At 47.1% G+C, this 27,130-nt stretch overlaps 12 protein-coding genes across 12 annotated transcripts; 6 read left to right on the forward strand and 6 right to left on the reverse strand.

Annotated features, from left to right (window-relative positions):
- Positions 1–427: 427 nt before the first annotated feature.
- Positions 428–2,471, forward strand: LY89DRAFT_665209 (uncharacterized protein; the record flags this gene model as incomplete). The annotated part of the gene is made up of 3 exons (XM_018212827.1): positions 428–1,452; positions 1,504–1,603; positions 1,662–2,471. 3 exons carry the CDS (start codon positions 428–430, stop codon positions 2,469–2,471), a joined length of 1,935 nt encoding a protein of 644 aa, XP_018076423.1.
- Positions 2,472–2,804: 333 nt separating this feature from the next.
- On the reverse strand, positions 2,805–6,180 carry LY89DRAFT_638239 (vacuolar protein-like protein sorting vps16). The gene is made up of 7 exons (XM_018211564.1): positions 5,808–6,180; positions 5,198–5,465; positions 4,649–5,145; positions 4,376–4,584; positions 3,295–4,322; positions 3,158–3,239; positions 2,805–3,108 (listed from the first exon to the last, which is right to left on the reverse strand). The coding sequence occupies exons 1-7, from the start codon at positions 5,944–5,946 to the stop codon at positions 2,857–2,859; spliced, it is 2,475 nt and encodes an 824-aa protein (XP_018076424.1). The 5' UTR covers positions 5,947–6,180; the 3' UTR covers positions 2,805–2,856.
- Positions 6,101–7,603, forward strand: LY89DRAFT_704774 (uncharacterized protein). Its single transcript, XM_018217401.1, has 4 exons — positions 6,101–6,358; positions 6,406–6,963; positions 7,014–7,168; positions 7,214–7,603. The coding sequence occupies exons 1-4, from the start codon at positions 6,215–6,217 to the stop codon at positions 7,437–7,439; spliced, it is 1,083 nt and encodes a 360-aa protein (XP_018076425.1). The 5' UTR covers positions 6,101–6,214; the 3' UTR covers positions 7,440–7,603.
- A 1-nt stretch (position 7,604) lies between these two features.
- LY89DRAFT_638246 (guanosine-diphosphatase-like protein) lies at positions 7,605–9,718 on the reverse strand. Its single transcript, XM_018211565.1, has 3 exons — positions 9,326–9,718; positions 7,924–9,274; positions 7,605–7,875 (listed from the first exon to the last, which is right to left on the reverse strand). The coding sequence occupies exons 1-3, from the start codon at positions 9,564–9,566 to the stop codon at positions 7,818–7,820; spliced, it is 1,650 nt and encodes a 549-aa protein (XP_018076426.1). The 5' UTR covers positions 9,567–9,718; the 3' UTR covers positions 7,605–7,817.
- A 125-nt stretch (positions 9,719–9,843) lies between these two features.
- On the forward strand, positions 9,844–11,860 carry LY89DRAFT_608801 (DUF862-domain-containing protein). Its single transcript, XM_018210509.1, has 2 exons — positions 9,844–10,325; positions 10,381–11,860. The coding sequence occupies exons 1-2, from the start codon at positions 10,029–10,031 to the stop codon at positions 11,830–11,832; spliced, it is 1,749 nt and encodes a 582-aa protein (XP_018076427.1). The 5' UTR covers positions 9,844–10,028; the 3' UTR covers positions 11,833–11,860.
- Positions 11,861–14,694: 2,834 nt separating this feature from the next.
- LY89DRAFT_665214 (uncharacterized protein) lies at positions 14,695–15,837 on the forward strand (the record flags this gene model as incomplete). The annotated part of the gene is made up of 1 exon (XM_018212828.1): positions 14,695–15,837. One exon carries the CDS (start codon positions 14,695–14,697, stop codon positions 15,835–15,837), a length of 1,143 nt encoding a protein of 380 aa, XP_018076428.1.
- Positions 15,838–16,325: 488 nt separating this feature from the next.
- Positions 16,326–16,744, reverse strand: LY89DRAFT_393247 (uncharacterized protein). The gene has a single exon (XM_018207206.1). The coding sequence runs from the start codon at positions 16,662–16,664 to the stop codon at positions 16,410–16,412; it is 255 nt and encodes an 84-aa protein (XP_018076429.1). The 5' UTR covers positions 16,665–16,744; the 3' UTR covers positions 16,326–16,409.
- Positions 16,745–18,775: 2,031 nt separating this feature from the next.
- LY89DRAFT_681406 (kinesin motor domain-containing protein) lies at positions 18,776–20,935 on the forward strand. Its single transcript, XM_018214287.1, has 2 exons — positions 18,776–19,052; positions 19,100–20,935. The coding sequence occupies exons 1-2, from the start codon at positions 18,890–18,892 to the stop codon at positions 20,731–20,733; spliced, it is 1,797 nt and encodes a 598-aa protein (XP_018076430.1). The 5' UTR covers positions 18,776–18,889; the 3' UTR covers positions 20,734–20,935.
- Positions 20,936–21,156: 221 nt separating this feature from the next.
- LY89DRAFT_681407 (translation initiation factor eIF4e) lies at positions 21,157–22,781 on the forward strand. Its single transcript, XM_018214288.1, has 3 exons — positions 21,157–21,643; positions 21,720–22,024; positions 22,074–22,781. Exons 1-3 carry the CDS (start codon positions 21,483–21,485, stop codon positions 22,316–22,318), a joined length of 711 nt encoding a protein of 236 aa, XP_018076431.1. The 5' UTR covers positions 21,157–21,482; the 3' UTR covers positions 22,319–22,781.
- LY89DRAFT_393266 (EF-hand) lies at positions 22,543–23,545 on the reverse strand. The gene is made up of 3 exons (XM_018207207.1): positions 23,428–23,545; positions 23,181–23,374; positions 22,543–23,080 (listed from the first exon to the last, which is right to left on the reverse strand). Exons 1-3 carry the CDS (start codon positions 23,428–23,430, stop codon positions 22,708–22,710), a joined length of 570 nt encoding a protein of 189 aa, XP_018076432.1. The 5' UTR covers positions 23,431–23,545; the 3' UTR covers positions 22,543–22,707.
- A 465-nt stretch (positions 23,546–24,010) lies between these two features.
- LY89DRAFT_778405 (DUF1264-domain-containing protein) lies at positions 24,011–24,942 on the reverse strand (the record flags this gene model as incomplete). The annotated part of the gene is made up of 4 exons (XM_018222207.1): positions 24,011–24,202; positions 24,259–24,450; positions 24,534–24,668; positions 24,742–24,942. The coding sequence occupies 4 exons, from the start codon at positions 24,940–24,942 to the stop codon at positions 24,074–24,076; spliced, it is 657 nt and encodes a 218-aa protein (XP_018076433.1). The 3' UTR covers positions 24,011–24,073.
- A 318-nt stretch (positions 24,943–25,260) lies between these two features.
- On the reverse strand, positions 25,261–26,637 carry LY89DRAFT_704779 (hydroxyacylglutathione hydrolase). The gene is made up of 10 exons (XM_018217402.1): positions 26,558–26,637; positions 26,469–26,511; positions 26,320–26,407; positions 26,194–26,265; positions 26,108–26,141; positions 25,844–26,057; positions 25,688–25,779; positions 25,508–25,642; positions 25,432–25,458; positions 25,261–25,382 (listed from the first exon to the last, which is right to left on the reverse strand). The coding sequence occupies exons 1-10, from the start codon at positions 26,618–26,620 to the stop codon at positions 25,296–25,298; spliced, it is 855 nt and encodes a 284-aa protein (XP_018076434.1). The 5' UTR covers positions 26,621–26,637; the 3' UTR covers positions 25,261–25,295.
- Positions 26,638–27,130: the final 493 nt, after the last annotated feature.

Raw genomic sequence — 27,130 nt, forward strand, 5'->3', positions numbered from 1 at the left:
TCTACGTCCCGTCCTTCAAGGCTCTGGACCCCTTGGTCGGAAACCGAACAGGAAAGCGCATCATCCACAGCTCTGGGTCTAGACTGGAGGGAAGACGGTGGTGTTGACTTCCACTTCAAGAACAGCTCCCGCCCCATGTAGCTCGTCTTCGACCTCTGACTTACGAATTTCTTCCCTTGATTGTAATCATCTTCTGTCTTGTTTCCCTCGAGATATTTCAAGTTCACCTTCGGGACGAGGTTACGAGGCATCGCAGCACCTGCCTTCTTAACGACTGACTCGGATTGAGTGAAATGCCAAACACAACAAAAGTCTCAGACCGACGCTCAGCCACCTGCCTCGCCACACGATCCTCTCTCTCATTAGTCTTTCCAAACTGAATCCTACACTGCTCCGTGATCTTTGAAGATATTTCCTATTCGGACCAATGTATTCGTCGGTTCCCAGTCCACCGCAGTGGAATTCTGGACCTGTGTCAACGCCAGCCCTAGACAGGACCAGGACTCCACCCCCGGCCTCCCCAACTTCGCCCACACGAACAAACCGACTCCGAGGGCTCAGTTATTTACGTTCCTACACACAGAATCATCTGTTGTCACGAGATAGTCCTAGCAACTCGACATCGCGTCCGTCGATCGGCAGGGCCACTAGCTATCCGTCTCCCTCATCTGCGAACTCCTCGCCAAATCCCAGAACTCGTCAGACCCCGACATCACCTACAACACTACGAGCCACCTCGGAGGCACCCACTGCGAGATCAGATAATCGAGAGACTGTAGGAGGCACCAATATCTCGGTAGTACGATCAACACTGACAGCGACGTCTTCTGCGGTTGTCACTGAAAACCACCCGGCTGCAGCCTCAGATCTTACGAGTTCGATGGTCCGTACTAGATCTGCCACAATGGGAGGAGCTGCAGATTTACCACATGGCGAGGAACCCGAGTCGCAAGCTACACCGCAGACAAATGGCAATAGTGGAAGAGACGCCCATCATCAGCTCCCTTCGATACGGTTTTCTGCCCACCAAGACCCAAGAGCTCAGCGACCATCTTTGGTTTTCAGCCCTATGTCCCGCATTCTACCTACTGGCTCCGAGATCATTAAAGTCGGTCGATATTCGGAACGAGACAATCAGCCGGTACAAGCAGTTAATGTACCCTCCGCTGCGGCGGTTGGCTTCAAGTCCAAAGTTGTAAGCCGACGACACTGCGAGTTCTGGTGTGCTGGTGGGCGCTGGTTCATTAAGGATGTGAAGAGCTCTTCGGGCACATTTCTCAATCACATACGACTCAGTTCACCTGGTACAGAGTCGAGACCCTTTCCAGTTAATGATGGCGATATCGTACAATTGGGCATTGACTTCAAGGGGGGGGAGGAGATGATATTCAGATGCGTGAAAATCAGGGTTGAGCTCAATAAGGGTTGGCAGACAGGACCAAGCAGCTTCAAGTGCGTTTCTTGGTCCTTTACGGTACCACCAAGTTGGCTAACATTCTGTAGTGTACAGTCTCACAAACGTCTACGTGAGCTGAATAGCATGAACAAACCGCCCGCAGGTAGCTCGTCACAGGATTGCTCTATCTGCCTCGGACCGATCGCAGTATGTTCTCCGTCGCTTTATGGTTATGTGATGTATACTAATTCGCCGAATCGTACAGCCTTGCCAGTCCTTGTTCGTTGCACCATGTTCTCACACCTGGCATTACAAATGCATCCGAGTCATAATCAATGGCCCGCATTGGCCACACTTCATCTGCCCGAATTGCAGGACTGTAGCGGATCTCGAAGCAGAGCTTGATGATCCATACGCGAATGGAGACTGGGAAGAAGTCGAAGCTGCTGAAGTTACAGAAGCTCCGGGACAGGCACCAGTTGAAGGAGCGGCAGCGAACGCTACCGTGCGGACCGAGGGGCAGCATAATGACGGCAACGAATCTAGTATGGCCGTCGAAGCAGAGCCTGAGACTTTGAACCACAATCAGAATGGCTCAAGCGATAGCGAGCTTCCAGACGCAAATGAGAACTCCGGACATGACCACACAGTCAACCAGGCGGCAGAGGATCTAGGTTACCTTCATATCGAAGACTCACCCTCACCATCCGAGTCAGCCGATTCGCATCATGGTTCAGCACCTTCAGGTGCTACTGTCCCTCCCATAGATATTATCTCACGGAAGCCTGTTCCAAGTTCCGGTAGTACTGCACGCCTTGATCAACCAGACTCTCGACTAGAAAGAACCATGACTCGCACGCCGAGTCCAAATGGACTGGGTTCTCCTCTCGGTGTAGATGCCATGACCGGAGTGGAAGGCCCTATGACACCGAGGAACGACGCTGGGCCTTTCATATTTGACGGAAGCGGTGGCCGTCCTTCGGATGTGCGGTTGGCTGCTGTGGCGACGATGAATCTCAACGCTGCTGCAAACACGCCGCCACCCCCTCCTCATGTGGACAGCGAAACAGCATAACAAGCTTGCTATGCTTTATTTGTGCATTTTAGCGCGGCGTGATACGGCCAGCATGGGTTTCTTTGGGACGAAGTTTGTAGACATACCATACTGCATCAAACGTGCCTACCACGGCACTTTATATATGGAGAGAAATGGTGGTCTTAATTTGGCAGTGGGATGATGACTTACGAATGCTGGCGTTTTTGGGGGAACGATTTCTGGTCGGCTGATGGAGTCTATCTGCTCAGGTGGTGGCAAGAAATCTCATTGCATAGCCGCAGAAGCTGCTATTAGTGGCATTCGTCGAATTTCGGTTGCATGGACATCGCAGATACTTTGCACATCATACAGGAATAATTACTGCTTGCTTTGACTTCTCTCTTGTACATGAGTGCCCAAACCTTCATCTCTTCAATCCAGCTCCAATCCTTTCAATTTCACGTCCCTCTATTGTCCCAATCCCCGCTGCATTTCTCAATCTATCTACCGATTCGACATCTTTGATCTTGACGGCCTCCTCAGCTGCTTTAACGCGCATACCGCATTTCTCGTACATGCCGATCGTCTCGCCAGGTTGCAGAGAAGGTGCGGCTTTGGGTATGAAGATGCTGGCGAGTTTGGGGTTTCCAGCTGAGAGGATAAGTGCAAAGAATGGCTTCATATGTGGTTAGTGTAGTCTTCTTTCACAAAATAACGAGACATACCTCCCAACCAATTGGGGATTTTCGAGTCTTAGACCACTCTTCTAACTCGTTCCAGTCCCGCTTGGCTACTAATGCTCGAAGTCTAGAGTGTACTTGTTAGCGTCGTAGTTGAGTATATGTGTAATGATTAAGCTTACCTGATCCACCAAGCAGTCTTCTCAGGAACTTTGAACTCGCTTTGCACTTTCTTAGCTCGGCTTCCGTATCCTAATCTGATCAGCTTGAACATCGTCTCGTTCACACTTAGTCCGGTGAAAGTTTCAGTCAGATCTCGATCGAAGGCATCTTGCATTTTGAGCAGTGTTGCTGTTTCGTGGAGAGCTTTGAGCTCAAAGGCCGTATCTTTCGAATCAGTCAGAAGTTTCCCTGCTAGAGCCAATTTGTCCGATGCTGTCTTCGAATCAGGCTGTTTCAAGGCTTCTCGTATGAAGACGTTGGCACCGTCTACTCGGCGATCGTCTTGGTAGTAAAGATCTTTCAGAAGTTCAGAGTCGTCTTCTTGTGCGGAGGACTCGATGAGGGCTGTAGCTACCGGGCGTGTGTTAATCACGCGGAAAAAAGAGGCGAGAGGGAGCTTCTTCTTGAGATGCAAAAGGACGAAGAATACAAGGTCAGAGTCTCCGCTTTCGATGGCTTTGTCAAGTGCTATTTCATCTTCTTCCATGTTAAGAAGGAGAGGGACTTGTTTTCCGGCTCGTGGCTCATGGTTTAGGAGCTCGGTAGCAAGACGTCCTCGACCTTCATCATAAGCCGCTCTTGCTATTTCTTCGAATGAGATGCCTCTTTTCCCGGCGAGCTTTTCTACGATGAGACGGCAAATTGTGTCCTCATCTTCTGAGCCAACACGCACTTTTTGTGAAGCCCAATGAACGTAGATCCGGTCTGTTGGGAGGCGCAGGTAAGATGATATCCGGATGGCAAGAAGATACTCTCGACGATTGATGAGACGCCGGACAAGCTTTTCCGGTGTGAGGCGGAGGAATTGTTCGTAGGATAGTGGCAGACCAACTTCATAGAATCGAACAGCGTTCAGAACCCGTAGTGTTTCACACATATCCACGAAATCATCACTATTGTATATGTCGAGAACAGACTTGCCGAAAGATGCTGCTTTTAGCAATTGCTTTTGCCAATGAATGCTGAATTCGCATCCTGCTGCTTTGACCTGTTATATTCATTAGACTGTACGGATATTGCAAGCAAAGCAGAAACACATACACAAGTATCCACGGCTTCTACCAAATTCGGCCGAATAAGCTGAATGTTGTCATCAGCTTTTGGCGACTGATTTTCAAGCTGCTCAACTGCATCGAGTAGAATTGATGCTGGTGACTCGGTGCCAAATCGGAACACTTCGTCAGTCACCTCAGGCACCTTTTGTAGGAAATCACAGACATCATTGGTGATCAACCGTACTCCATCGTGATCTTGCTGGCATTAGCTCTTGTCCAGCCTAGAAGTCTTTCTCGCAGTTCGGGATATGTCACTTACCAGCAATGAGATGCACTCTTCCCTCATAGAAATATTTAGCTGCAGCATTGTTCGGTCCAATTAGATGGACTTCGTCTTCCCAAGCAATGACCACTGCATCATTGCCGCACCATTGCACATCTTTAGGTGCTATCCGTGACCTTGAATCATGTTCGCTCAACCTGCTTTGAAAATCGCTTGTGATGACATATGCTCTACCAGTTTCTGTGTACAGCGCCGCAAACTTTCCGTTTGGCGAGACACTGATATGAGTGAAAGGGCCAATATCTAGCATGCGATCTTCTGACTCGGATGCATCAACGACATGGATTGTCTGGCCGATACTTAATAACACTTCAACTGAACGTGAAAGCGTGTATGCAGGAGGAATCAGCGTCCAAGAGTGCACATCTCCCTCAGGTGGCTCGGCAAGCAGTTTTGGGCGAGGCTCCTCATATCTGGCAACAGATATCAGATGATTATTTGTGAGCAGAGCCACGAATCCGGTGCCATAAAATCTACACAAGTAAGCATATGTGCCTCAGAAATCTCATCATTGACGATACTGACTTGCAAGCACTGACACCATATTCTTCTGCTCCATTCCCAAGAGAAAACTGGGTGAAATCTCCTTGCAAATCATAATAACATCTGACTGTCCCGTCCGCCGTCACTACGATGAGCTGCTCATCTTCCGACCACCCAAGACCCTTGATAGAGCCCTTGTCCCAGTTGAGACTCTTTAAGAGCTTCCCCGCACAGCTGTAGAGGTCGATGCTGGATTTTGATGCTTGAGATCCTCTGAAAGAATGTAATTTGGACTCGTCTCGATAAAGAGCTAGAGACCCCCAATATTTATTAGCAAATCTTCTTTAGCAAGCCTCATGGAAAGAGCCTCTTTGTTACACATCACGTGTTGTAGACATGGTTTTTCGAGGGTTTCTGGCCTGTTGGTCTTGCAATCCTGCTGTGAAGAAAAAAGAGGGGGAGAAAGTTTGAAGACACCACAGGAAGAGCAGAGAAGAGGTCTAGCGCATCTTATAACCACGCATCTTGCTGTTCTCTCTCTCGCTGAAAACCAGTAGTAATGCCACCAGCCCGTATAAATTTATACCCAAAGCAGTGCGTTAGAGCTAGAGCATCTCAAGAGCTGCATGGAAATAGGAAACTGTGGGCGTACCGATAGCTCCCCCATACGAACAGCCAGTGACGATGTAGTTTTCTAGTTCCAGATCCTGGTCAAAAACAGCGGTGTAAAGCTGTATCTTTCTGTAGAACTTGTCCCCAACCTTCTCCCAATCTGCGGTCGGGTTCGCCATCTGGAAGAGCTTTTGATCATGTCTCTCCCAGCATTGGGTCGAAGTTGTTGATGTTTGCCTGCCTGAACGTGACCTTGAAGCTTGCTCTAGGACCAATAAGATGTGGTCATAGCTTGAACGCTAGTCCTCTCTAGGGAGCAAATTCAACGACCAAGATGTTTTGCGGCTCAACACGGGCGGAATATTGGCCTCAAAACGTAGAATTCGTTGACCGGAGTGCTGTTCTTTGGTGTCTGGATATGGGCGGTTGACGATTCCAAGTGGCCTCATGGCAGAAGAATCTCTTATCAGCAAGGTCCAGAATCTGAGCGACCTCGAACTTGCAGCCCTGATCTGCCTCGTCACACAAGAGCATTGCATTATCGACACGGAGCCCGATATCCTAGATGACTTGGTTCAAGAATTGGAGCTGGTATTCTCTGCTATTTCTACCTTCAATATTCTGCTTATCCATAATAGGTTGCGACCAAGGTCTTTGGCCTCTCACATGCGGTGATCGATTGTTCGGAACAGACCTCACTTGACGATTTCGCGCATGCTATTCTGAGCGTAGAAAGCAGCCCTACTCGATTGAACTCTCCTATAAGGACCCGGCAAGATTCCTACTTCCTTAGCAAGCCTACATTCACGTCGAATACTCGTTCGCCTGTATCGGAGACCTTCACGGAGAATAGGACAATTGCGAATGTTATTATTGCTAAGAATCTCGACGAGGCACCGAAGCAAGTTCAAATACAAGCTTTAGAATTGATGAGGACAAAGCGAATATTCACAAGAACTTCAGTCCAAAATGCCCCCAAGCGCTTCCTGTTTATAGCACTGCTTGCTGGTGGAGAAGGTCCAAGGTTGACGATGCATCTCAATGATTACATGTTCATATCACACTTTCATGATCCAGAGGACGGCTTTCCACATTTGGAAGAAGTGTATGACGATGGGAAATCCATATCTTCTATTGTGAAGAAGAATCCATTGAGAGATTCTGCGGATGTCCTGTGGCCGAGGATATCAGCTACAGTATGTCGTCTACCAAATCGAAGCAGCTACCATACTTACCCTATCATCAGGAGATTGAGCATTTGGCACAACTCAGCAAACATGCTACAGTCAGTGTAGAAGTGAAGCAATACCAGCAGAACATTATATCCTTCCTCAGGATTCATCGAGCAGTGGCAGGTGGAATCTCTGCTATTGCAACAAAGCATTTCGACAAGCTGGTCAGGTATGTACCTTTCCTGAAATATTGCCACATTTGCTGACTGTTAAGATGCCTCGCTCCTCTGCATGATTTATCGTATGCTACGCCATCGCTCATTGCTCTGGCTGCTAGAAAGATATACCTGCATCGAATTCGCATCGTGAAACCTGAAAAGGAACGAAGCATGCAGTGGGGAAGTGATTTAGAAGCTATTAAGACGTTACTGGATGGCTTGGGCGCGGAAGATGTCATTGAGGATGTGTTAGGTAGTACTGGTGCAGAAGCACCCTTGTGAAGACAGAAATGATACCCCAATTATGCCACCTGATTCCAAATGAAGTACCACGAATAAATAGGTACCCATGTATCTCGTGGATTAAGTCACAAGGACACAAAATAGTACAGATACACCGAGGAGCAGGAATATTCACAGCCTCGGACTGGTCGCTCAGGAGAACGAACGAACTCACCATTCTCTTGAGCTTTCTATACTAAGCTTCTAGATATCTCTATAGAGCTTGTTCATCCAACACATATTGTTTACACAATCGGAAACCATCCGATAGCTGTCATTGAATTATGTACCCATCTAATGAGCTTTTGGATCCTAAGCCTTATTACATGTCCGGAACGCCTGCAATGCCATGCCGACCATATACCGATCGTTTACTGATCACGAAACTTCCTTAATCCTGCATTGCCATCCCGAGCCAGAACTCAACAAGGGAAGACTAGAAGATGGATTAGTAAATTATAGTGGAATGTTCGAAATGACTAACCTTGCACCCAGACACCACCCAAGCTCGTTGCCCTTAATCTTCTTCGCAATCTTTACCTCTCTGTCGATCGGCATTTCATAGCCAGTGTGGAGTAGGGCCATCATGAAGTTGAGGTCGAGACAGTGCTCGGGTCGATCCCTCAATTCCTCCAATGCACCAGGGACATTCTCGAAGACATCCCAGTGACTCTCGCCACCGCAAACTTGATCGGTCAAGCTGTGAAGTTCTTTCAACGTGAATGATTCAGGCATACCGAGAGCGTCAGTGCGATCATAAAAGTAGGAGAAGGTATAGACGTCTTCTCGCGAAAACGTCTTGGACAGAGATGGCTGATGAACCCCGTTGAACGAGCAAGGAGCAAGAGCACACTCGGCGTCTTTGAATAAAATTTTCTCTGCCAGCTTGCGGCATTGTGCTGGAGCTGGAGAAGAGGGTCCTGTCATATTGACATTAATCTTTTCGCCCAAGGCATGATCCTTTCCAAGGCTGAGCTCAACAGGTCGAGCCATACCAGGTGCAATGCAAGGGTTTATGATTGGTTTTGAAACCCAGGTGGAGTCAGATGGGTTCAACGTGTGGATATCCTCAATAAGAGTCTTATGGATGGACTTGCGTGCTTCCATTAGACCATAACCAAGATGAGAGTGCTGATAAAGTTCGAAATCTCTACCTCCAAATGTGAGCTTATATTTGTGGTCGCCCTCCGCCAATTTCTCTGGAACGGCGCCCTTGAAAGTAGGCTCGAAGACGATTTGTGTAGAACCACCGCCCAAATCAAAGACAGCAGCAGTCTCGCTGTGATCAGGACCACCAATTTTCCCGAGAAGATAATTCGTCGTGATCCAGGCGTAGACACCTTCATCGCTACCATCCATGATTGCGACTCCGTTTTGTTCCTTGGAGACAACTGGGAATGGATACACAGTTTCTAGCCTGTTTCGAACGGCATCAAGGATAGCTTGACTCATTGTGTCTCCCAGTATACGTAGTCCAGCGGTGGCCTTTACAGCAATGGGTGTGCAGGACTTGAGCTTGTCAGGAACTGACTTCATTGCGACATCCATTAAAACATCGAGAGACTTCGCCGCTCCTTCGGCATCAGCCTTGTATGAGCTCAGTCCCGAGCCTCCTTCTTTCTTCGCTGTCATCTCGAAGACTTCGTTCTCGAGCTCGGGGGTCGCCCCGCAGTTGTTGAATTTGTATACATGGATGCGTGAACCGGTGCTTCCTGCATCTATCATCAAGGCATACTGGACAATTGGCTTCGACTTATCGCTGGACCTCGAGCACTTCGTAGTCCCGTAGGACGAGTCTGAAGGAGTTTGACCATCTTGATTGCCTATACCCGTCGCTGTATATTCAATTAGCTTCCTAGCAACCCCAGAATGTTTCTCGTACTTACCTCCACCATATAGATCTGTTCCCTTTGGTGACAGATAATAGAATAGAAATACGACGAAGAGGAGTATTCCTCCAGTCTTTAAATACCTGGATCGCTGACTTTGCGTCATCCAGGCGGTCTTTATTTTCTCCAGCGTGCTTGCGGCGCTCTGACTCGCGCCTTTGGAACTATATCGAGCGGGTTTCTCGTGAGGGTCGTGTGCTACGTTTCTCGTCGGCAGCGAGACCGAAGTGCGTCTCATAAGGGAATGCTACGCAGAATAACACAGGTCCGGCGGCAAGGAAGTCGCTCGGTCAACGATTTGAATAGGAAGGCTGTGGTATGTAGAAAGAGTGGTATGAACAACGGTCAAGTGAAAGAAAGGAGGTAGGGAGGAATTTCGAAGTTCTGGACACGACCCCTGACGAAATTCAGTTGTGGCGGAGTGTCCAAATCTAAACTGAGTTTAGCGTAACGAGGCTTGACAGTGGCGCCGATAACTTATCTCAGCCACATCTTGAAACCTCAAGTCTTTCCTACTCGCGTCACTCGTTGCCTATGAGAAAGCCAATTCCGCCGCTTCGTCTGTTATTCTCTCCCATAGAATGAAATAGAAACAAATCAAATCCTTTACCTACAAGCCTTCTCTCCACCATGCGCCGCTCTTTATGATCCCTTTCCTGCATACCGTCTTTCCCCCCAAACAACAGTGACGAAGCTGAAGATGGCAGACTTCAGTTCTTCCGGCATGCTGGTACAGCTCTACACCTACGATTTATCCAACGGATTGGCGAGAACAATTTCTACTGCTCTGCTTGGGACACAGATTGATGCTGTGTACCATACGTCAATCGTTATGGATGGCATAGAATTTGTATACGACGGCGGTCTGAAGACTATTGATCCTGGTGGTAGTCATCTAGGCAAGCCTCTGCAAGTCATAGACCTCGGTATAACAAACTTGCCTATGGATGTTATTATGGAATACCTGGAGTCCTTGAGAGCAGTTTATACAGAGGAAGTGAGTCCAATTGTTAACTTTCTGTTCTGTCGAAGAGTCAAACTAACCTACGAAGGCATACGATATTTGGACTCACAACTGCAATAACTTCTCGAATGACTTCGCAACCTTCTTGCTTGGCAAGGGTATACCATCTCATATAGCCAACCTTCCTCAAACGGTCCTCAATTCACCCATTGGCAGAGCGCTTCGACCAGAGATTGATAGAATGGTACAGCGGCGACAAGGGAAGAAGGGCGGCTTGCTTGGGATAAAAGACACCACCGAACCTCCCTTGACCGCCCAACAGCGTGCGCACGCAGTAAGAGAAGCATACTCCAACGCCGATCTGGAGAAATACCTTCAAGAGGCCGAGAAATCATGCGCAATGGTATTCTTCACCTCTGCGCACTGTGCTCCTTGCAAGAAGCTTTATCCGTTATACCAACAACTAGCAGCGGAAGCTGCACATAAGTCTGTTCTGATATTGGTAGACATATCTAGGACATTTGAAGTTGGGACTAAATACTCGATCAGAGCTACGCCAACCTTTATAACCTTTTTTCACGGGGCTGAGGAGAACAGGTGGTCGTCATCAGACCCTTCAATGCTTCGGAGTAATTTGGAACTTTTGATGAATATGGCATGGCCTCCACATCCACACGAGTCTCTCTTACTTCCGAATCTACGTGGTGCCAGCACCAAACCAGTCCTCTTCAGCAAGATGCCGCCTTTAAGAAAATTAAAGGCTAAGATGGGGCCCAGTGCAGACGATGCGGCCATTTCAGGAGTCATGCACTTTATACAGGCTAGAGCGAATGAAGGGGCCGCAGAGGCCATGCTGCCAGATTTGGATGCATTTAGTCGTTTCTTACGCAACGCTTCTACCAAACTTCCTGCAGAGGTCATGTTCACAATTGTCGATCTACTTCGCATCGCACTTGTGGACCCGCGGTTTAGTGGCTACTATGCCGAAGAGAAAGGGCATGCCACCATTGCGCCACTCATCCAGTACGTCAATGGCATTCCCGATTGCCCATACTCTCTTCGACTGGTCGCTCTCCAAATGGCATGCAACTGCTTCACAAGTCCGTTGTATCCTATACACATCCTCAACTGTCCAACCTTGACGGAACCGATCGTGCAGTTAATCACAACCAGCTTGTTAGATGATAAGCACCACAATGTGCGAGTCGCAGCCGCAAGTCTAGCTTTCAATATGGCCACTGCGAATAGTAAGCTGCGAACAGAAGAGCACCTTGAGACCTTACCAGAAGGAGAACAAGTCGAGCTTGCAGCCGCGCTGCTAGAATCTATTAGCGTCGAAGAAGGATCCCCAGAGGCATTGAAGGGCTTCTTACTTGCTCTTGGACATCTAATATACTGCGCTCCAAGACATGGGGAGTTGATAGATCTACTTAAGGGTATGGATGCTCAGGGGACGATAGCTTCGAAGCAAAAATTGTTTCCACAGGAATCATTGGTTAAAGAAATGGCGGAGGTGCTGTTAAAGCATGGTTTAGAATAGACTTAGATGCCTAAATCGTAGAATTGCCCATGATTTTCAGCTTGCCACCCGGCCCAAGTGCACCTTCTCATAAAGCTGTTCTCATAGGTACTCGGTAGAGATGTATCACGTGAACTCGCTAAGATAAAGGAGGTGAGGCCATTAGCGAAGTCCCTTGACAACAATGCTAAGTGTTGAAAGGTGAATTACAGCGACAGTAAATGATAGAGCCAGAAAGGCGAAACTTCGGTAAGCCTTAGTACCGCGGCTGTCTAACCACAACAGTGATCGCTCGCCCACAAACCCGTCACAATGATAATTGAAAGGCGTTATTATTACATGCAGTTTGATATTACCTGTTGCATGGCAACAAGGCCATTGTCAGAGATGATTGCAATTTGGATTGACAGTAAATGCTACTCCATTTCTATTCAATGAAAGTGTCATGGTACTTTTCTTTCGATGAGAGCTTGTTGGCAGCCATTGAAGCTGTTGAAGGTGTATTTGACCAACTTCATTGTCAACTTCGACTCATGAAGGACCTGAAAGAGCATCAGTAAGACGCGTTCGAGCTTTTGATCACCCTGACAAGGTACCTCGAGACTTTTCTGCTTGCAAAGTTGAGCTTTGGAAGACTTTGCGTCCCGAGCTCCAGCTCTAGTGGCAGAGTGCGAAATCGGACTGCATGAAATCAAGGCTCGAAGCATGTTTGATTGAAGAAACGTAATAAAGCAAGAGAATGATGACCCAAATATGTCCGTCCCCTTGATACCAAAAGGCTCACTTCAGGACAAGGGCACTTTGGGGCAGCCAGTTGAAGGGCGTGAACCCTCGTCAGCTACCGGAGGAAGATTTTACTAGAATTCTGTTTCCGAATTAAATATTGATAAAAGAACAGAAATGGGACCTAGATCGAGTGAGGCCGGATCTCAGAGAGCCCTAACGCTGACAATAACTGGTTTCTCATTCGCCAGCCGTGCTGATCTTGGAAATCAGGCCACAATGGTGATAAACAACAATGCTAAGAACAAGCACATTGCATTATGCTGGCAACATATTAATAGACTTTTCCGTCTTAAATAATGGTTCTGCTGTCACCATAAGTCACATTGATGATATATATTAGCTTATTAGCCTGAGACTTTGTGATGTTGGATAATTTTCCGTGCAGATTTTGCTTGCCTCGCTTACTCGCAACCAACGACGATGTCGATGATCAACGTTGACAAGAAACCACGATGTAGTTGGAAATTGTGACTTGACTGGAATCAGGCCAAGATAGCACCGCAAAAGGTAATATGTCTCATAACAGGAAGAAATTGACGTTGGTCGAACTCTTTATAACAGACACTTAATACCTGAGTGACACTTATTAATTCCAGAAGCAGATTTTAAACTTACCGTACTAGAAGAAAGCATAATTCTATGATTGTTATTCCTCCGAAGTTCTCTTAAGGCAGTGCACCCATTCATGGATCTAGGAAGTCGTCAGTCCCCCAAGGCTGGCTGTGGAACGGCCTTGCATTGGGTTGCTGGGGTGACTATCAGTCAGCCTCGTTGTCCTCCTATGACGAGATCAGCTTGCCATAGAATACCCTAGGAAAAGTACTTAGACTTGAATGTAATCATTGTGATGCCTTGTTAGCCTCAGACTCGGACCCGGCAGCAAGGTTTGGCTCGATTGATCCCCGACTCGGAGCGCGCTCGCTTCCATCAGGCTTCCACGATATAAAATCTTGACCCTTTTCCCCAACTCTTCCACATAACACACTCCTTCACTCACACGTTCCCTCAACTTTCAACTACATACACTATTTCTCGTGGTACACGTCCGACAATTGTTCTCTTCACCTGTCCCTACCCCTGCGCTCATCTGAAAACTTCACTTCGCCTCGTGCTGCAAGAATCTGCCTTCTTCAGAACACAAGCTCTGCAACTTCCACGTCGCCACGTACTCGATCGCCCTTAAGTAAGCTTGGGTAAGCCTCCTCATCTACCTCGTTCCCTCTTGCCTGCTTCCTGTCCTGCGGGGAACGTTTCTCCTCATTCGAGACCTCGGACCATTCTCTTCTATCGACCAAAGTTGACCTCGACAACAGGCCCCAGTCGCATACACATCACTTCTCAAGGTCAAACTTCAGCTTCGTACTCATTGGTGAGTGGTTCCCGACCTTAAAGCCTCCTGATTATTACTCGGTCAATCGATTCGAGCTTCACCTCAATCACATCTCTCCTCATACGTTCCTCTCCTCCAAGCCTCCTACACCTGATCTCCCCAATCGCATATCATTTCCTCAAGGGCCACAAGTTAAGTTCTTCGCGGAACAGATCCACTCAACATCCCTCAAAGAGCTTTCAGCACATCGTGAGTAAAGCCGGTCTCTTTTCCGCACTCTCAGATCGAACTGTTCCCTCCTTGCACAACCCAATACACACACCCATTCTTTCCTCTTCATTGAACCCTCCCTGTCTCCCCTAAAGCACATTTTCTTCCGATGAACCTCGTCTTCGAAGACTCCATGAGTAGTCGGCGGCCCGGGGGTGGTCTGATTCGATCTCTGAGGATTCACTCCCAGTATCTCCTCACACTTGCTTCACCTCCTCTCATTAAACTCCATCATGGTGCCCAAGGACTTTTGCTATCCTTGACTACACCCAATCCCTTTCCTCTCTCCAATCTTCCTCGTCGTCCTCGAGACCTTCTGCATCACGTGGCTATCAGTCGAGGGGTAGAGGTCCGACTCCCTCATCCATACGTTCAGCTTGGACATAGTATCCGCTTCCACCGCCTGCACCGCCTCCCCCTTCCTCTCTTGACCCTTCAATCGCAATTCTCATCACGCTTGAACATGTGCTAATACAAGCTTCTGTGACAGTGCCAAGATGATTATCGATCTTCAGATCATCGATGAGATGAGCTGCCAACTTCAAGAATTGCCCAAGAATGTACGCCAAATGGCTATCCTGTCGACCGAGTATCTTGATCTTGCGTTTGTCTCCGAGGACCCGGCACAAAATGAGCGCATCAAGGCTGTCCTGTCAAGCGATTACCTTGATCTGGCTTCGCTTCCAATCACAAAGAAGGCCGTTAAGCAACTTCTGGCCGAGGGAAAGTTGATCGTCAAGAACCTCCCTGCAAATGGTTTCAGACAAGACCGATTCATCATGGTTCCAAACGGCAAAGTCACAATCGTTGACAATTTCAAGCTCCAATTGCTAGGCCCAAATGGTCAATTCCTCTTCTTTCCGAATCTGCCACTTGAGCTCAGAACCAAGATCTGCGAGTTGGACCTCCCTCGACGTTTACTCCATGCTATCGAAGTTCTCAATCCCGATGGCATCGGCTCGCACTACGTTGTCATTGGTGCTTACCGTCCCGCAATCTGCATGGCATCAAAGCAGGCCGAATCTGACTTGACCGCAACCAAGTATGCAAAGATGTTGCAGACTGTTCCAGGAGGACGACGCTTGTACTTTCACCCCAAGTTGGATGTCTTGAGGATCGACAGCCTCTTGCCTTTGGGCCCACTTGACTCCAATTACCGTGTTCGTGCTCCCAGAATGGCTCTCCCAGCTGTTCGTGTCCATGATGGCCTCGGCCTCTCTAACGTCCAGTGCATCTGCATGGATCTCTTTACTTTCATGAAGTACCTCTCTTGGGCTCGAGCAAATACCGGTGCGATGGTTTCTCTCAAGGAGATTCACCTGAGCGTGGTCATCCCCACCCTTCGACTCCCAAAGTCCGCCTGGGATATGGTGAAGTTCAAGAAGAGTGAGGAAGGATTCACCGCAGAATACACCAGAGACAATGTTGCCGTGTACGGCGTTGGTGCTTTCGATACATTCTCCCGAAATGTGGATGACATCTGCTTCATGAGAGACTTCGAAGAATGGTCTGGTCTCCTTCACACACTCAATGACAAGTTGCACGAATGCACCATGCTTAAGAGCAGTGGCCTGCCGGACATTGTCAAAGTCATCTTCCGCTTCGAATACCTTCCAGGTGTGCGCTCACTGCCATATTGATGAACGAAATGGCTCTCCTTCTGGCTTTCACACTGGCTTGAGCTTCGCCCGCATCCTGGTTGCTTGGTGGCTCTGTGGATGGCAGGATATCTCGGTTGGTTTGCGCCACAATTTTGTCAAGTACCGCGGGTTTGCGGAGGGTTTGATTTCTGCGCTGGCTATTAACTTGCTCCTGTAAATAATGAAGACTTCCATCAGCTCAAAGTGCTTTGTCACTGTACTTTATTTACCTGCGACCATCCGTGACCAATGCATCTTCCCAGCCCCATTCAAACGCACGTCTTCTTGACGTGCGAAATGTCTTCTTTGATGTATGCATGCTTCTTCGTGTATTTGTGTGGCGTTGATCTTCATGCTTCGTTGGTGTTGGAGGTGGTGCGTTGTGGGGGGTTCTGTACCTGGTGGCTTAGCGATTATTCAGCGCCGAGACACTAGCCCGTTCTACTTCCCTTCCTAGGTAGGCTTGAATGCTTTGAACATCTTCGAAGCACCAACGAAGTCCCATCTTTTCCCCTGTCTCCTCAAGCGAGATAATTTTTGTCTCGGTGTTCGTTGGTAATGGCGCTCTGCTACTAGTACGACGCAGCAAGTGTGTGTGTGTGTGTGTGTATTCTTGGCTCCGAGGAAGCGTTCTCTTTCGAATTTCGTATTGTTGAGGCAGTGGCGCTTGCTGTGTTCTTCTTCCTCTGACAGATCATCTTCTCTGTCCGTTCTCTTTCAACGCTGTCTCTTGACGTTCTCTTCAGACGATGTTGACGTTCTCTTTCGATACTTTTGACGTTCTCTTTCGACTTATTGTTTTTAATCATCTTCGTCGGGTAGCTCATGCTCTCTTGAACATCGCAACATTAAAGTGAATGATCATCTTGTTGCCCTTTCCGTCCAGCAAGACGTTCTCTTTCGATAATCACTTGCGAGTTTCGTATTGTTCGAACAATTGATTATCTTGCCCACGTCTCCGTTTAACAAAGTATTCTCTTTCCACTTTCATGTTGTGAAGGCGCCTATTTGTTTTGTCTTAATTACTTGTATGTCATCTCTGTCTAGGCGAGCGTTCTCTTTCGATTTTCGTATTGTGGAGGGATAAGGCTTTTGTCTCGACGACCTCCGAGTCTTATCTGTCCAACAGAACGCTTCTTGCAATATAGCCCAGCAAGTACGCTCGGAACAGGAATGCGGATCCAGTGAGCGTTCTCTTTCGATTTTCGTATTGGTGTGGCAAATGGGCATTTTGTTTCATGAACTTGCAAGTCGTCTCCGTCCAATTGAGTGTTATCTTGCAGATACGTGCCCAGCAAGCGTCTTCAGGCTAGCTCTTCAGGGCTTGGTAAAGTGTTCTCTTTCGACTTCCGTGTTGAGGCAGTTGGGCTTCGCTTCCAGGGCTTGCATTTCGAATCATGTGTACTTAAAGACGTGTTGTTGTTAGCATAGAGTCTTACCATAAGCTGTCATTACGGTTTCAACTGAAGGACAATTGGTTCCCTTACCTGAATAACCATATTAAATCAAACGTCTATTTGTCGGTGACCACTTGTTACCAGGCACTCAGTCCTCCGTCGACAACGCAGAACCCCACGGCTACCAACATGAGAACCACTCAATGAGCCCCGAGTCTTGAGAGGATAAGCTCCAGCTTCTTTGGATTATTGACAGTTTGTTGCAAATATACATCCTGGCGACGGCGATGATGTTGCGTTCAGTCTCTCGTTGCCCCAGGGCTCCAAGATCATACAGGCTACTAACGACCAAAGACGTGGTGGCTACAATGCAAGACAATCCTTTCCTGCCCAGAACTTCTTCCCCAATGTCTTCAAAACAGCCCACTTAGTTATCGGACGATGCAATGTGTCAATTTTCAAGCTAAGTGTGTTCGCTAACTGGATAAGGGCTACTTCCCACCTGGATCAGACCAGAAGCCCTAGAAGTCAGTCATTCCGAGATCGGACCGGGGACTTGAATAGCAAAATTCAGAGAGATCATTTACTCCACTAAGTTACGAACCGTGTCACACGGATGATCCTGGCATAATGGTACTCAGTTGAGGTCTCACTCGTAAAGTGCTTGACATTGTTTGCCATATCGGCAAATTGCAGCAGCAAGAGCAGTCCAAGACAGTTATCATTACACAAGATATTAGCTCTAAGCTCACAACCCGCAACATCAAGTGAAGACCAGTTTTATAAGGCATTTCATAGGGGTAAGAAGAAACAAGACAGCACAATCTCTGTGCAAGAGTAGATTGGGCATAGCTGGACTTAAAGACTATGATGGCACACTTCAGAACACAAAATACAACTTTGTAAATATATACCAAGATTTTGCTACATAGGACTAGACACTCAGTGTAAAGTGTAATATCAAGGTATCCGTCAAGCACAGATCTTCTCCAGATATTCTGAGGCCCAAAGAGTGTCTAGGTAGTGCCTAAGGGCGCACAGCTGACATCAAAATACAATAGGGTAGGCAGAAGCTGATGAGCCAGGTCGCGAGGATCACAAGGGGTAAATTTACCATGATAATGACTACCTAGGTAGGACCACTCTTATTTCAAACCGATAGTCATGTGATATCAAATCAAGGGACACTTCGACACTGCAGGTGATTTAGATTTAGAAAGATATCTCCAACAATCAAGTCTTTGCTATTTACACGTGTATCTGCAGTAAGCCATTAAAGTTGTAAAGCAGAATAGAACCATCTGCCGGTATGAAGGAGCCATTTCGCACTAACACGAATCTAGCTTTCCCGCATTGCTTGGATCTAAGAACGCGTCTTCAATGAAAACAAAAGTTATTTGCTTCAGACTTATAATCTCACGCTGATAATTTCGCCCTTCAGATCATGTAATTCTGCTAAAGTTGCCATCCATTGCACCGATCTATTCATCACGTCCGCAAATTCAAGTTCGTGTGGTCCCCGGTGGGGTCCCTGCGCTTATCGTCACGTCAACCGAAGTATTTACAACAACTCTACCATCCTCGCATCTATGTACCACAACCTCCAACAACGATTTTGCTCATCATTGCTGGACATACACGAATCATTGATTGGCATGGCTCTGGATCCGCGATTAATGCCCGGCGTGGCTGCAGAAATGCGCAGCATCAGATCGTCTGCCTCAACACCCTCTTTGCGTGGAAGCATCTCTTCATTAAAGATGGACGGCGGAGGAAACGTCAAGGTGGTGGTGAGAGTTAGGGCCTTTCTTCCTAGAGGTAGGATATCGGACAAAATTAGGATACAAGATGTTGACATGTGGTAGAAATCCAACGAGGCGCAGAATGCTTGATCCAGATGAATCCAGTGACCCAAGCAACCACTTTACTTGTTCCCAACGATACGGATCCGGCAAACAAGCAATCAAAGATGCGGAGAGCTCTGGAAGAGAAGACTTTCACGTTTGACAACTCTTTCTACAGCCATGACATCGCGAACGAGCACTACGCGCATCAAGAGGATGTTTACAACAGCTTGGGAGAAGAGTTCTTGGATCACAACTTCGAAGGATATCATACTTGCATATTTGCCTACGGTCAGACTGGTTCTGGAAAGAGCTATACTATGATGGGTACTCCTGATCAGCCAGGTTTGATTCCAAGAACCTGTGAAGATCTCTTCCAGCGAATCGAAGCAGCACACAACGAAACTCCCAATATCTCCTACAACGTCCGAGTGTCCTATTTCGAGGTATACAACGAGCACGTCCGCGATCTACTTGTACCTGTCCAAAGTAACCAACCCCCATACTACCTCAAGATTCGAGAATCGCCTACAGAAGGACCCTACATCAAGGATTTGACCGATGCACCCGTCAGAAATTACTCTGAAATCATGAAGTATATGCGTATCGGAGACGCTAGCCGAACCACAGCAAGCACAAAGATGAATGATACGAGTAGCAGAAGTCATGCCGTCTTTACGATTATGCTCAAGCAAATCCATCATGATATGGATACGGACGAAAGCACTGAACGAGTAGCGCGCATACGTCTGGTAGACTTGGCAGGCAGTGAGCGAGCAAAGGCAACAGAAGCTACCGGAGCCAGACTCAGAGAAGGAAGCAATATCAATAAATCACTTACCACTCTTGGACGTGTCATTGCTGCACTTGCTGATCCGAAACATCAGCGTCCCGGCAAGAGAAACAAGGATGTCGTCCCCTATCGAGATTCGATCTTGACCTGGTTGCTGAAGGATTCTCTTGGAGGAAACAGTAAGACGGCAATGATAGCCTGTATTGCACCATCCGATTATGACGAGACCCTATCCACACTCCGATACGCCGACCAAGCCAAGAGAATCCGTACTCGTGCTGTTGTCAACCAAGACCACATCTCAGCCGCTGAACGTGATGCTCAGATAGCTGCTATGGCTGAAGAGATCCGCTTACTTACTCTCAGTGTGTCCGACAGTCGTCGGCGAGAGAAAGAGACGATGGAGCAGGAGGAAAAATTGGAGGAATATCAGCACAGTGTGACCGTGCTCCAACGAATGATGGAAGAGAAAGAGATGATTTCAGAAGGGAAGATTCGAAGCTTACAGACCGAGAACGAAGCATTGAGAATGCATGTTAAGCTTCTGACTGAGACAATTAAGAACCCTATCGAGATCAGAAGCGCTAGAAACAGCGTTCAAGGTGGAAGCAGAAAGGCAAGCCTTTTGAACGATCAGGCTGTGGGTGATGAGAACAAGGAGAACGACGACGAGACCGAAGTCCCGGATGACGAATACGGCTACGATGAGGAAGGTGTTGACATTAGCAAGCACGAGGAGAAAGCTCATGAAACACAAAAGTCTATGAAGGACCTCTTAAGACAGTTAGGCTTGTTTAAGAGAAAAATTGGCGATGACAAGGCAAGATTCATCAAGCCATTGGGCGAGAGGATGAATGTTTGAGTGAAATCATGTCGATGATGAAGTGGCCAGGAAGCTTGGCATTGCAGCAACAGGCACTGGATACATAATGTCAGGAATGGACGAGTATAAATGGATGTATTGTACGCATAGGATGATCAGCAGATTCATACGATGGGCAGGGTCCTCATAGCGATGGCGTTTCTGGCTTGTCAGTAAGGCTTATGTAGTAACGAATGAATCATAATTCTTTTACAGGTCAAAGGTGCAAACTGTACGGATTGCAATGCAGAAAAACTACTGGTAAACACTTTATGCTTCTTACTCGTTATGCGGTACTGAATCCTCTGCAAGGAGCTTTTTCGCAAGCTCAGTTTGTCATCACCAAATCAAAGTGCTTTTCCGAACAGAAACACCCCATGGTATATACTTCAAGAAGCGAATCGGAAGCGTTACCTGAGGAACCTTTTGACAGCTTCATGCTTCATGCCCAACCCAAGATGCATGCACACGGGCTGAGCCGCCAGCGGTCCTCGGCAAATCTTAGCTCCCGCGATTCGTCGCTGTTTCATCGACAGTCACTGCATGAAAGGAATGGGAACTTCGTCCGAGCTGGTTTTGTCTTGACATCCGACTACCGTTCTTTGTTCGATACTCGTCCCTGCTTCTGTTTTAGATCTCTTGCCCCTCTTCAAGTTTGTTCAATATTTCTCAAACTTGTTCCCTCTTTCAAAGTCACGCGAGGCTGTGAACGATTGCCCCTCCATAATTGCATCAGCTCAACTCTCACCATGGCAATGAGACCGTCACTCCTCACGCGAGGACTCAGTTCGGCGTCCGGACCCAGCGACACTGGATCACCAGCAGAACAACGCGATGATGCCAAGAAGAACATGTTGAAGGCAATGCGACCTTTGCCAACTCAGCACTACTGGAATGTCTACTTTGACAGGTATGAACCTATGCTGACAGCTGCCTACGTTGCTCTGAATTATTTCAGTATACGAGTATAACTAACTATACTGAAGACAGCAGAAAGACCAGCCGAAATCCGCAGACGGCACCTACACAGCAACTCTTGAGCAACTTGGGTCCCAGATTGAATCCATTCAAGACTTTTGGAGGTACAACAACAATACCCCAGTTGACCAGATCAAGATGCGCGAGTCTATATACTTGTTCAAACAAGGCTTTCAGCCGGTATGGGAGGACCGGAGAAACATCAATGGTGGTAGCTGGACATTCAGAGTGCCAAAAGTCAATGGACCGGACTTTTGGACTAGAGTTCAACTGATGGCTATCGGAGAGAAGCTTCAAGGCTGTCTGGATCTGGGTAAGAGCTCTCTTTCTCCATACTGGAAGTAATCTGACACCCAATATAGGAGACCAGCTCTGCGGTGTTGGCCTTTCTGTCCGCTTCAACTCTCACCTTATCTCAGTATGGCATCGCGATGCTTCGAAACAGAAATCGATTGACGCCATCCTTGCGACTGTGCTGGAGGAACTTCCAGCCGAGTTGAAGCCAAAGCCAGATAATTATTTCTACAAGAAGCATTCTGATCATGCTGGGTTCAAGGCTCCCGTCACCACTCCTGCCCCTCCCGCACCTACTATTCAAGCTCCATGAGCATAATACCCAAGAATTGGAAAGATAATGGAATCACGGCTCCCACATGTTGCATTTAAGAATCTAGGCTAGGTGTTTTGCGTTGCATATTTGCTGGCGTTATAGTAAAGTAGTTACTATCAAAGTTATGTGATCCTCAGTCACATCTCACCAGAGGCAGAATCCTTCGTATCATGTGCATTCTCATCATGCAACTCGAGATCCATAAACGCTATAAACGCCATGCAAATATGCCGAAATCCAAAGTTAGGAACCCAATATCCGCCGAACCAACGAGCAAGTCTTACCTCAATTGTCCGTCCCATATGTCACTTTGAAAGTCCACCATTTTTGGAACATTCAAGACGTGAATGCACGCTGCCGAAAAAGGTCTCGCCCTTCAGTATTCTTCATCTCCAGACGCCGGCCTTTCTCATGATCCCCTCAAAGTCTTCTTTATCCACTCCTTTTCCCACTCCTACCCCTTTATTAGCTTCCAGAATCATGTCTCGCAGCACATCCTCATCCACATCCTCCTTCAGCGCTTTCGCAACTCTCTTCAGTGTCCCGAGAGTGATCCTATCCTCGCCGCTCTCGGCTGTGAATAATCTGAAAGCATCCTCTACTTCCTGTCCATGGGAGTCTGACGTCCTACTTCGCTTGTGAAACTTTAAGGCGCAGATTGCAACGAAGGAGCTGTAGACAGCAAATCCTTCCTCTTCGGGGTCGAGAATAGATATGAACTCCTCCAGCTCTTCAGGATCGGGTGGAATGTCTAAGGCTCTGATACACTCCACATTAGCTTGACTTTGAAACCGCAATGTTTGTAGTGGGAGGCTCAAATGGAACTGGCGGGGTAGCCAGACGAATGGATAATACATACGACATAGCTCGTCGCACATCATCAATTGGTATTACTCCGTCCTTCTCGCCCTTATGTTTGATGGAAAAGAGCTCAAAGGCCTCCTTGATTTCATTTTCCTCCTCGCCAGTTATCTTGTTCTCTTTCGCAAGTCTGGACTGTCGGGCTTTGGGTGTGGATGTCTCTGCAGGCTCTGCCGCCCGACGTCTCGCAGGCTGGATTATCGTCAATTTATAGATTCTCTTGTCGCAAACCAAATATCACTTACCATGATGCGCGATCACTTCTGCCAAAGCTGTTGAAGTTCCGACAGCTCGATGACGCCTGGACGCCTTGCCCTGCGAGGCTGACAGTAAGAAGCCAATCGGAGCAAGCTACAAGTGGACCCAGCGTTAGCGGTGTCCTTAAAATCTCCATCAACGAATTTTCTGCTTCTTCAACATCCAACCTATTTCCCATTCGAATCTCCTCATTCTTCTTCCATGCTTCCACAAGCAAGGTCGAGATCATGTATGATGTATTTAGAGCATCTGAGACTCCCACTGGTTTGTATTTCTTTCATTTAAGAGCTTCCAATGTCTGGGATCTGGTCATGAAGACCAAACATCCGCTTCAAAATTAAACGCTAGAGCCTGCCGTATCTATTTCTAAAACGAGCATTGGTGTGGACGCTGAAGCTAGAAAAACATCCGGTCGAGATTTTGATTCTTCGAGACCTTCCTTGAGGTACCTAGCTGCTGCTCTTCATGAGTTGGTGTTTGGGAGTTCAAGGAGACAGAGTTTTAAGAGGGGTGTTCTGTATTTTGGTACAGACAATGGAAGGAACGAAGTTGTAATTCAATTGCTCATTGCTCATAATGTCCCATGTGCATTCCCGTCGTGTGTTTTCGTTATTGTTGTCTGACTTTCATCCCTCACGACTTCCAGCAAGAGTCGGCATCTTCGTGAATTTGGGCCTCTTCTACACCTTTCCGAATTTCCTTCTTGTGACTTGTGTCAACTCCATATCTTGCATCTCTGTCCTTGACTTTCTCCCATGGTACCTGTTTGAGTCAACAGTCTGCCGTAGACAACGTAAGAGCTTTGAATCGGCACTCACTTGCTCATCCTTCGTAAAGCTCATCATCAATTGCGGTTGTCCAAGTGGGAGGGTATCACCTCTATCAACCTGCCAGAAATGAAATGTCTTGCCATACAATCCCACAACCTCTTTCATCTCTGCTGTCTCTGCGACTTCCCAGACAGCATTCGGGACATATGGATTGGGCATGATGAGCATTCCACTACGGACCTGGTGAGTGTAAGCCGGCCTCAAATTCAAAGTGGGGAGAATCCGGGAACATCAAAAGAACCCTGATTTGTGTGGAAGCATACCTCGTAATCATGTGAGTGCCAAAGCTTCCTCTCTTCTGCATCGAGTGTTTCGTAAAGACTTGGGGTGATCATATACTCTACTCCAATCAACCTCGCAGGATTGGTAGGTGCATCATAGATCAAACATTGCCGGACCTAAGCTCGTACATTAGCCTCCAAATCTAGGTCGTTCAACGAGAGTGCCCGAATGCTGGAAGGGAAGTGGTACATCAGCACTTAAATGTGTGCAATAGTGGTTAGCTTCCACAGAACGAGAAGGATCAGAAGCGTAGACATGGAAAGCGTTCAGGTGAGCACATATAGCTTTGATAGGCTCGAAAGACTGAGTGGCTGCGGCACCAGTCTCAAGGATGGTGTCCTTCGTGGTAGTGGGCGGGCCTTCGGCGCCGTGGGTCTGTTGGCTTGTCATATTGATAGACTAGACACTGGATGCACTAGTTCGAGGAGATTGAAAAAGAGGATGGGGAGATATGGCAGACGATGGTCAGCATTTTGAGAATTTGTTTTGAGTTTGCTAAACAGCTTGACGTCATAATGATGATGATGATGATGTTACTCAGTCAAGGCACCTGATGCTCGTGGATTTGCAAGGAAGGCATTGATAAAAGGTTCTTTTTGTTTCTGTTCTGATATCCAATCGTTCCTCGATTCTTTACATACCACATGTGATCACTTATATCTTCGACTCTGGAGGTTGTCTGCAAATGATGAGGTGGATTTTCTCCGAACAAAGCAGAAATTCAATTTGATAGATGTACTTACTCACTTGAAGTTGTTCTTCATCTCTCGGAGCTTGGCCATAACCTCAATTGGATCCTCTTTTCCTGTAGCTTTCTTGATCTCCGGATCCTACTAACGTCAGCCAATGCTCAGAAAGTTAAACAGCAAGAACACGTACATCCATTCTCATGAAAACATTGTGTTTCTGTAGGATTCTGGTCAGTGCATGCTTTCCACTATCGTAAGAATCTAACCTTTTCATCACCAATTGTGAATTTGCCTTGAGTTTCCTTATTGTTCTCTGCAAAAGAGTGCAAGTTCTTCACTGGCTCGCTTTGGAGAACAGACATAGCAAACTTCACATTGGCTTTCGTGTATTCGTGGCCAGGCTATATTGTTCAGCCGAAGTCAACATTTGGCTTGAAGGAACTCACATAAACTTTGGTATCGTCAGGCACAGCGGCAAGGGTCTGGTTCAGAGCAGTATTCATCTCCTCTGGAGTGCCCTCGAAGAATCGGCCACAGCCTACATATGACTGTTAGATCATCTCGATTTCCATAGGTATGCTCATGGAAGCCAGTCAACTTACCCCCGTGGAAGAGAGTGTCTCCTGTAAAGATGACCTTTCCTGTGCTATCTTCCATAAACCAGCATATACTGTCTTGAGTATGGCAAGGAGTGTATAGTGCTTTTACAGCAATATCACCAATCTTGAAGCCTTCACCGTTTTTGGGTGTTTGAGTAACACCTTCGCAGTCCTTGCCTCCAATAATTGGCTTCCCCTTGAATTCAGAATACGCAAGCTAAGAACTGTAATCAATATGGAAGGCCATCATATGTCTAGATAACTTACCAGTTTCTTATTACCTCCAGCATGATCCCAGTGGCTGGTATTTGTCAGCAAATTCAAGACGAAATATGAGCTTCATGAGGCCATACTGATGGGTATTGACAATAGCCGTTAAATTAATCTTGCCAGAGCTAATCTGTTCTTTCAAAACGGGCGCAACTCTACGATTTCAAATCAGTCATCATTCTCTACTCATATTGTAGCTCAGTACACACTCGTCCGGATTTGCGGGATCAATGATCACAGCATCTTTGCTCTTGTCGTCCACGACCAAATAAGCATAGTTATCACTACTACCCGTCCCTAAGCTGGTCTTTAGCAAGTGTCAAAGTAGATGAAATGGGCACCTTGAAGGGTAGCTTACACATAGGAATTGATTGGATATGCATAGCGCGAGTCAAAGCTAACTGTTTGATTTGAGCAAAGGTTCTTCAGTCTCCTATCAATACTTACACTTGTAGTCAGGGTTCTTAATGAGCGTCCAAAGATTGGTCTTGTTACAGTTAAGAAGGTCATTGAGATTTAATTTGTTGGTCGATTCTGATGACGACAGGTTGGGGTAAAGCAAAGTTCTTATCTTATCTTAGCGTCATGTTGTTTATGTCCGAAAAGGGCAGCAATTTTCCCCTTTTCTGTGTGAGTGTTCTTAAGTTCGACCACGACAGTAATGAAATTTGCCGAAGCTGCGGAACACGTCTCTCAAGCTTGTGTCTTGTTAGCTGTCCTCTTCGAGTCTTCGAGGCGGTCCTAAGTACAGAGTATGGACCCCACCAGTCGCAGCTTTACGAGCATTTTCCATGCAGTCCAACTCTCTGAATTGGAAGTATCTTCGATATTTTATACCGTACAAAAAGGAATCAGAAACTATTATTCCAGAGCTTGTGGGACAGTATAGGTGGGAAAACTCGATTGTTCGGAACAAAAGGGACTTGCACGTCGTTCCCAATACCACTTCATCCACAAATAATTATTCACATTTGGGACATGGCCTATTTGTGTTGTCTCACAAACTTTGGAAGAATATCA

The sequence above is a fragment of the Mollisia scopiformis genome (assembly GCF_001500285.1).
Source record: "Mollisia scopiformis unplaced genomic scaffold LY89scaffold_4, whole genome shotgun sequence".
Classification (NCBI taxonomy): Eukaryota; Fungi; Ascomycota; class Leotiomycetes; order Helotiales; family Mollisiaceae; genus Mollisia; species Mollisia scopiformis.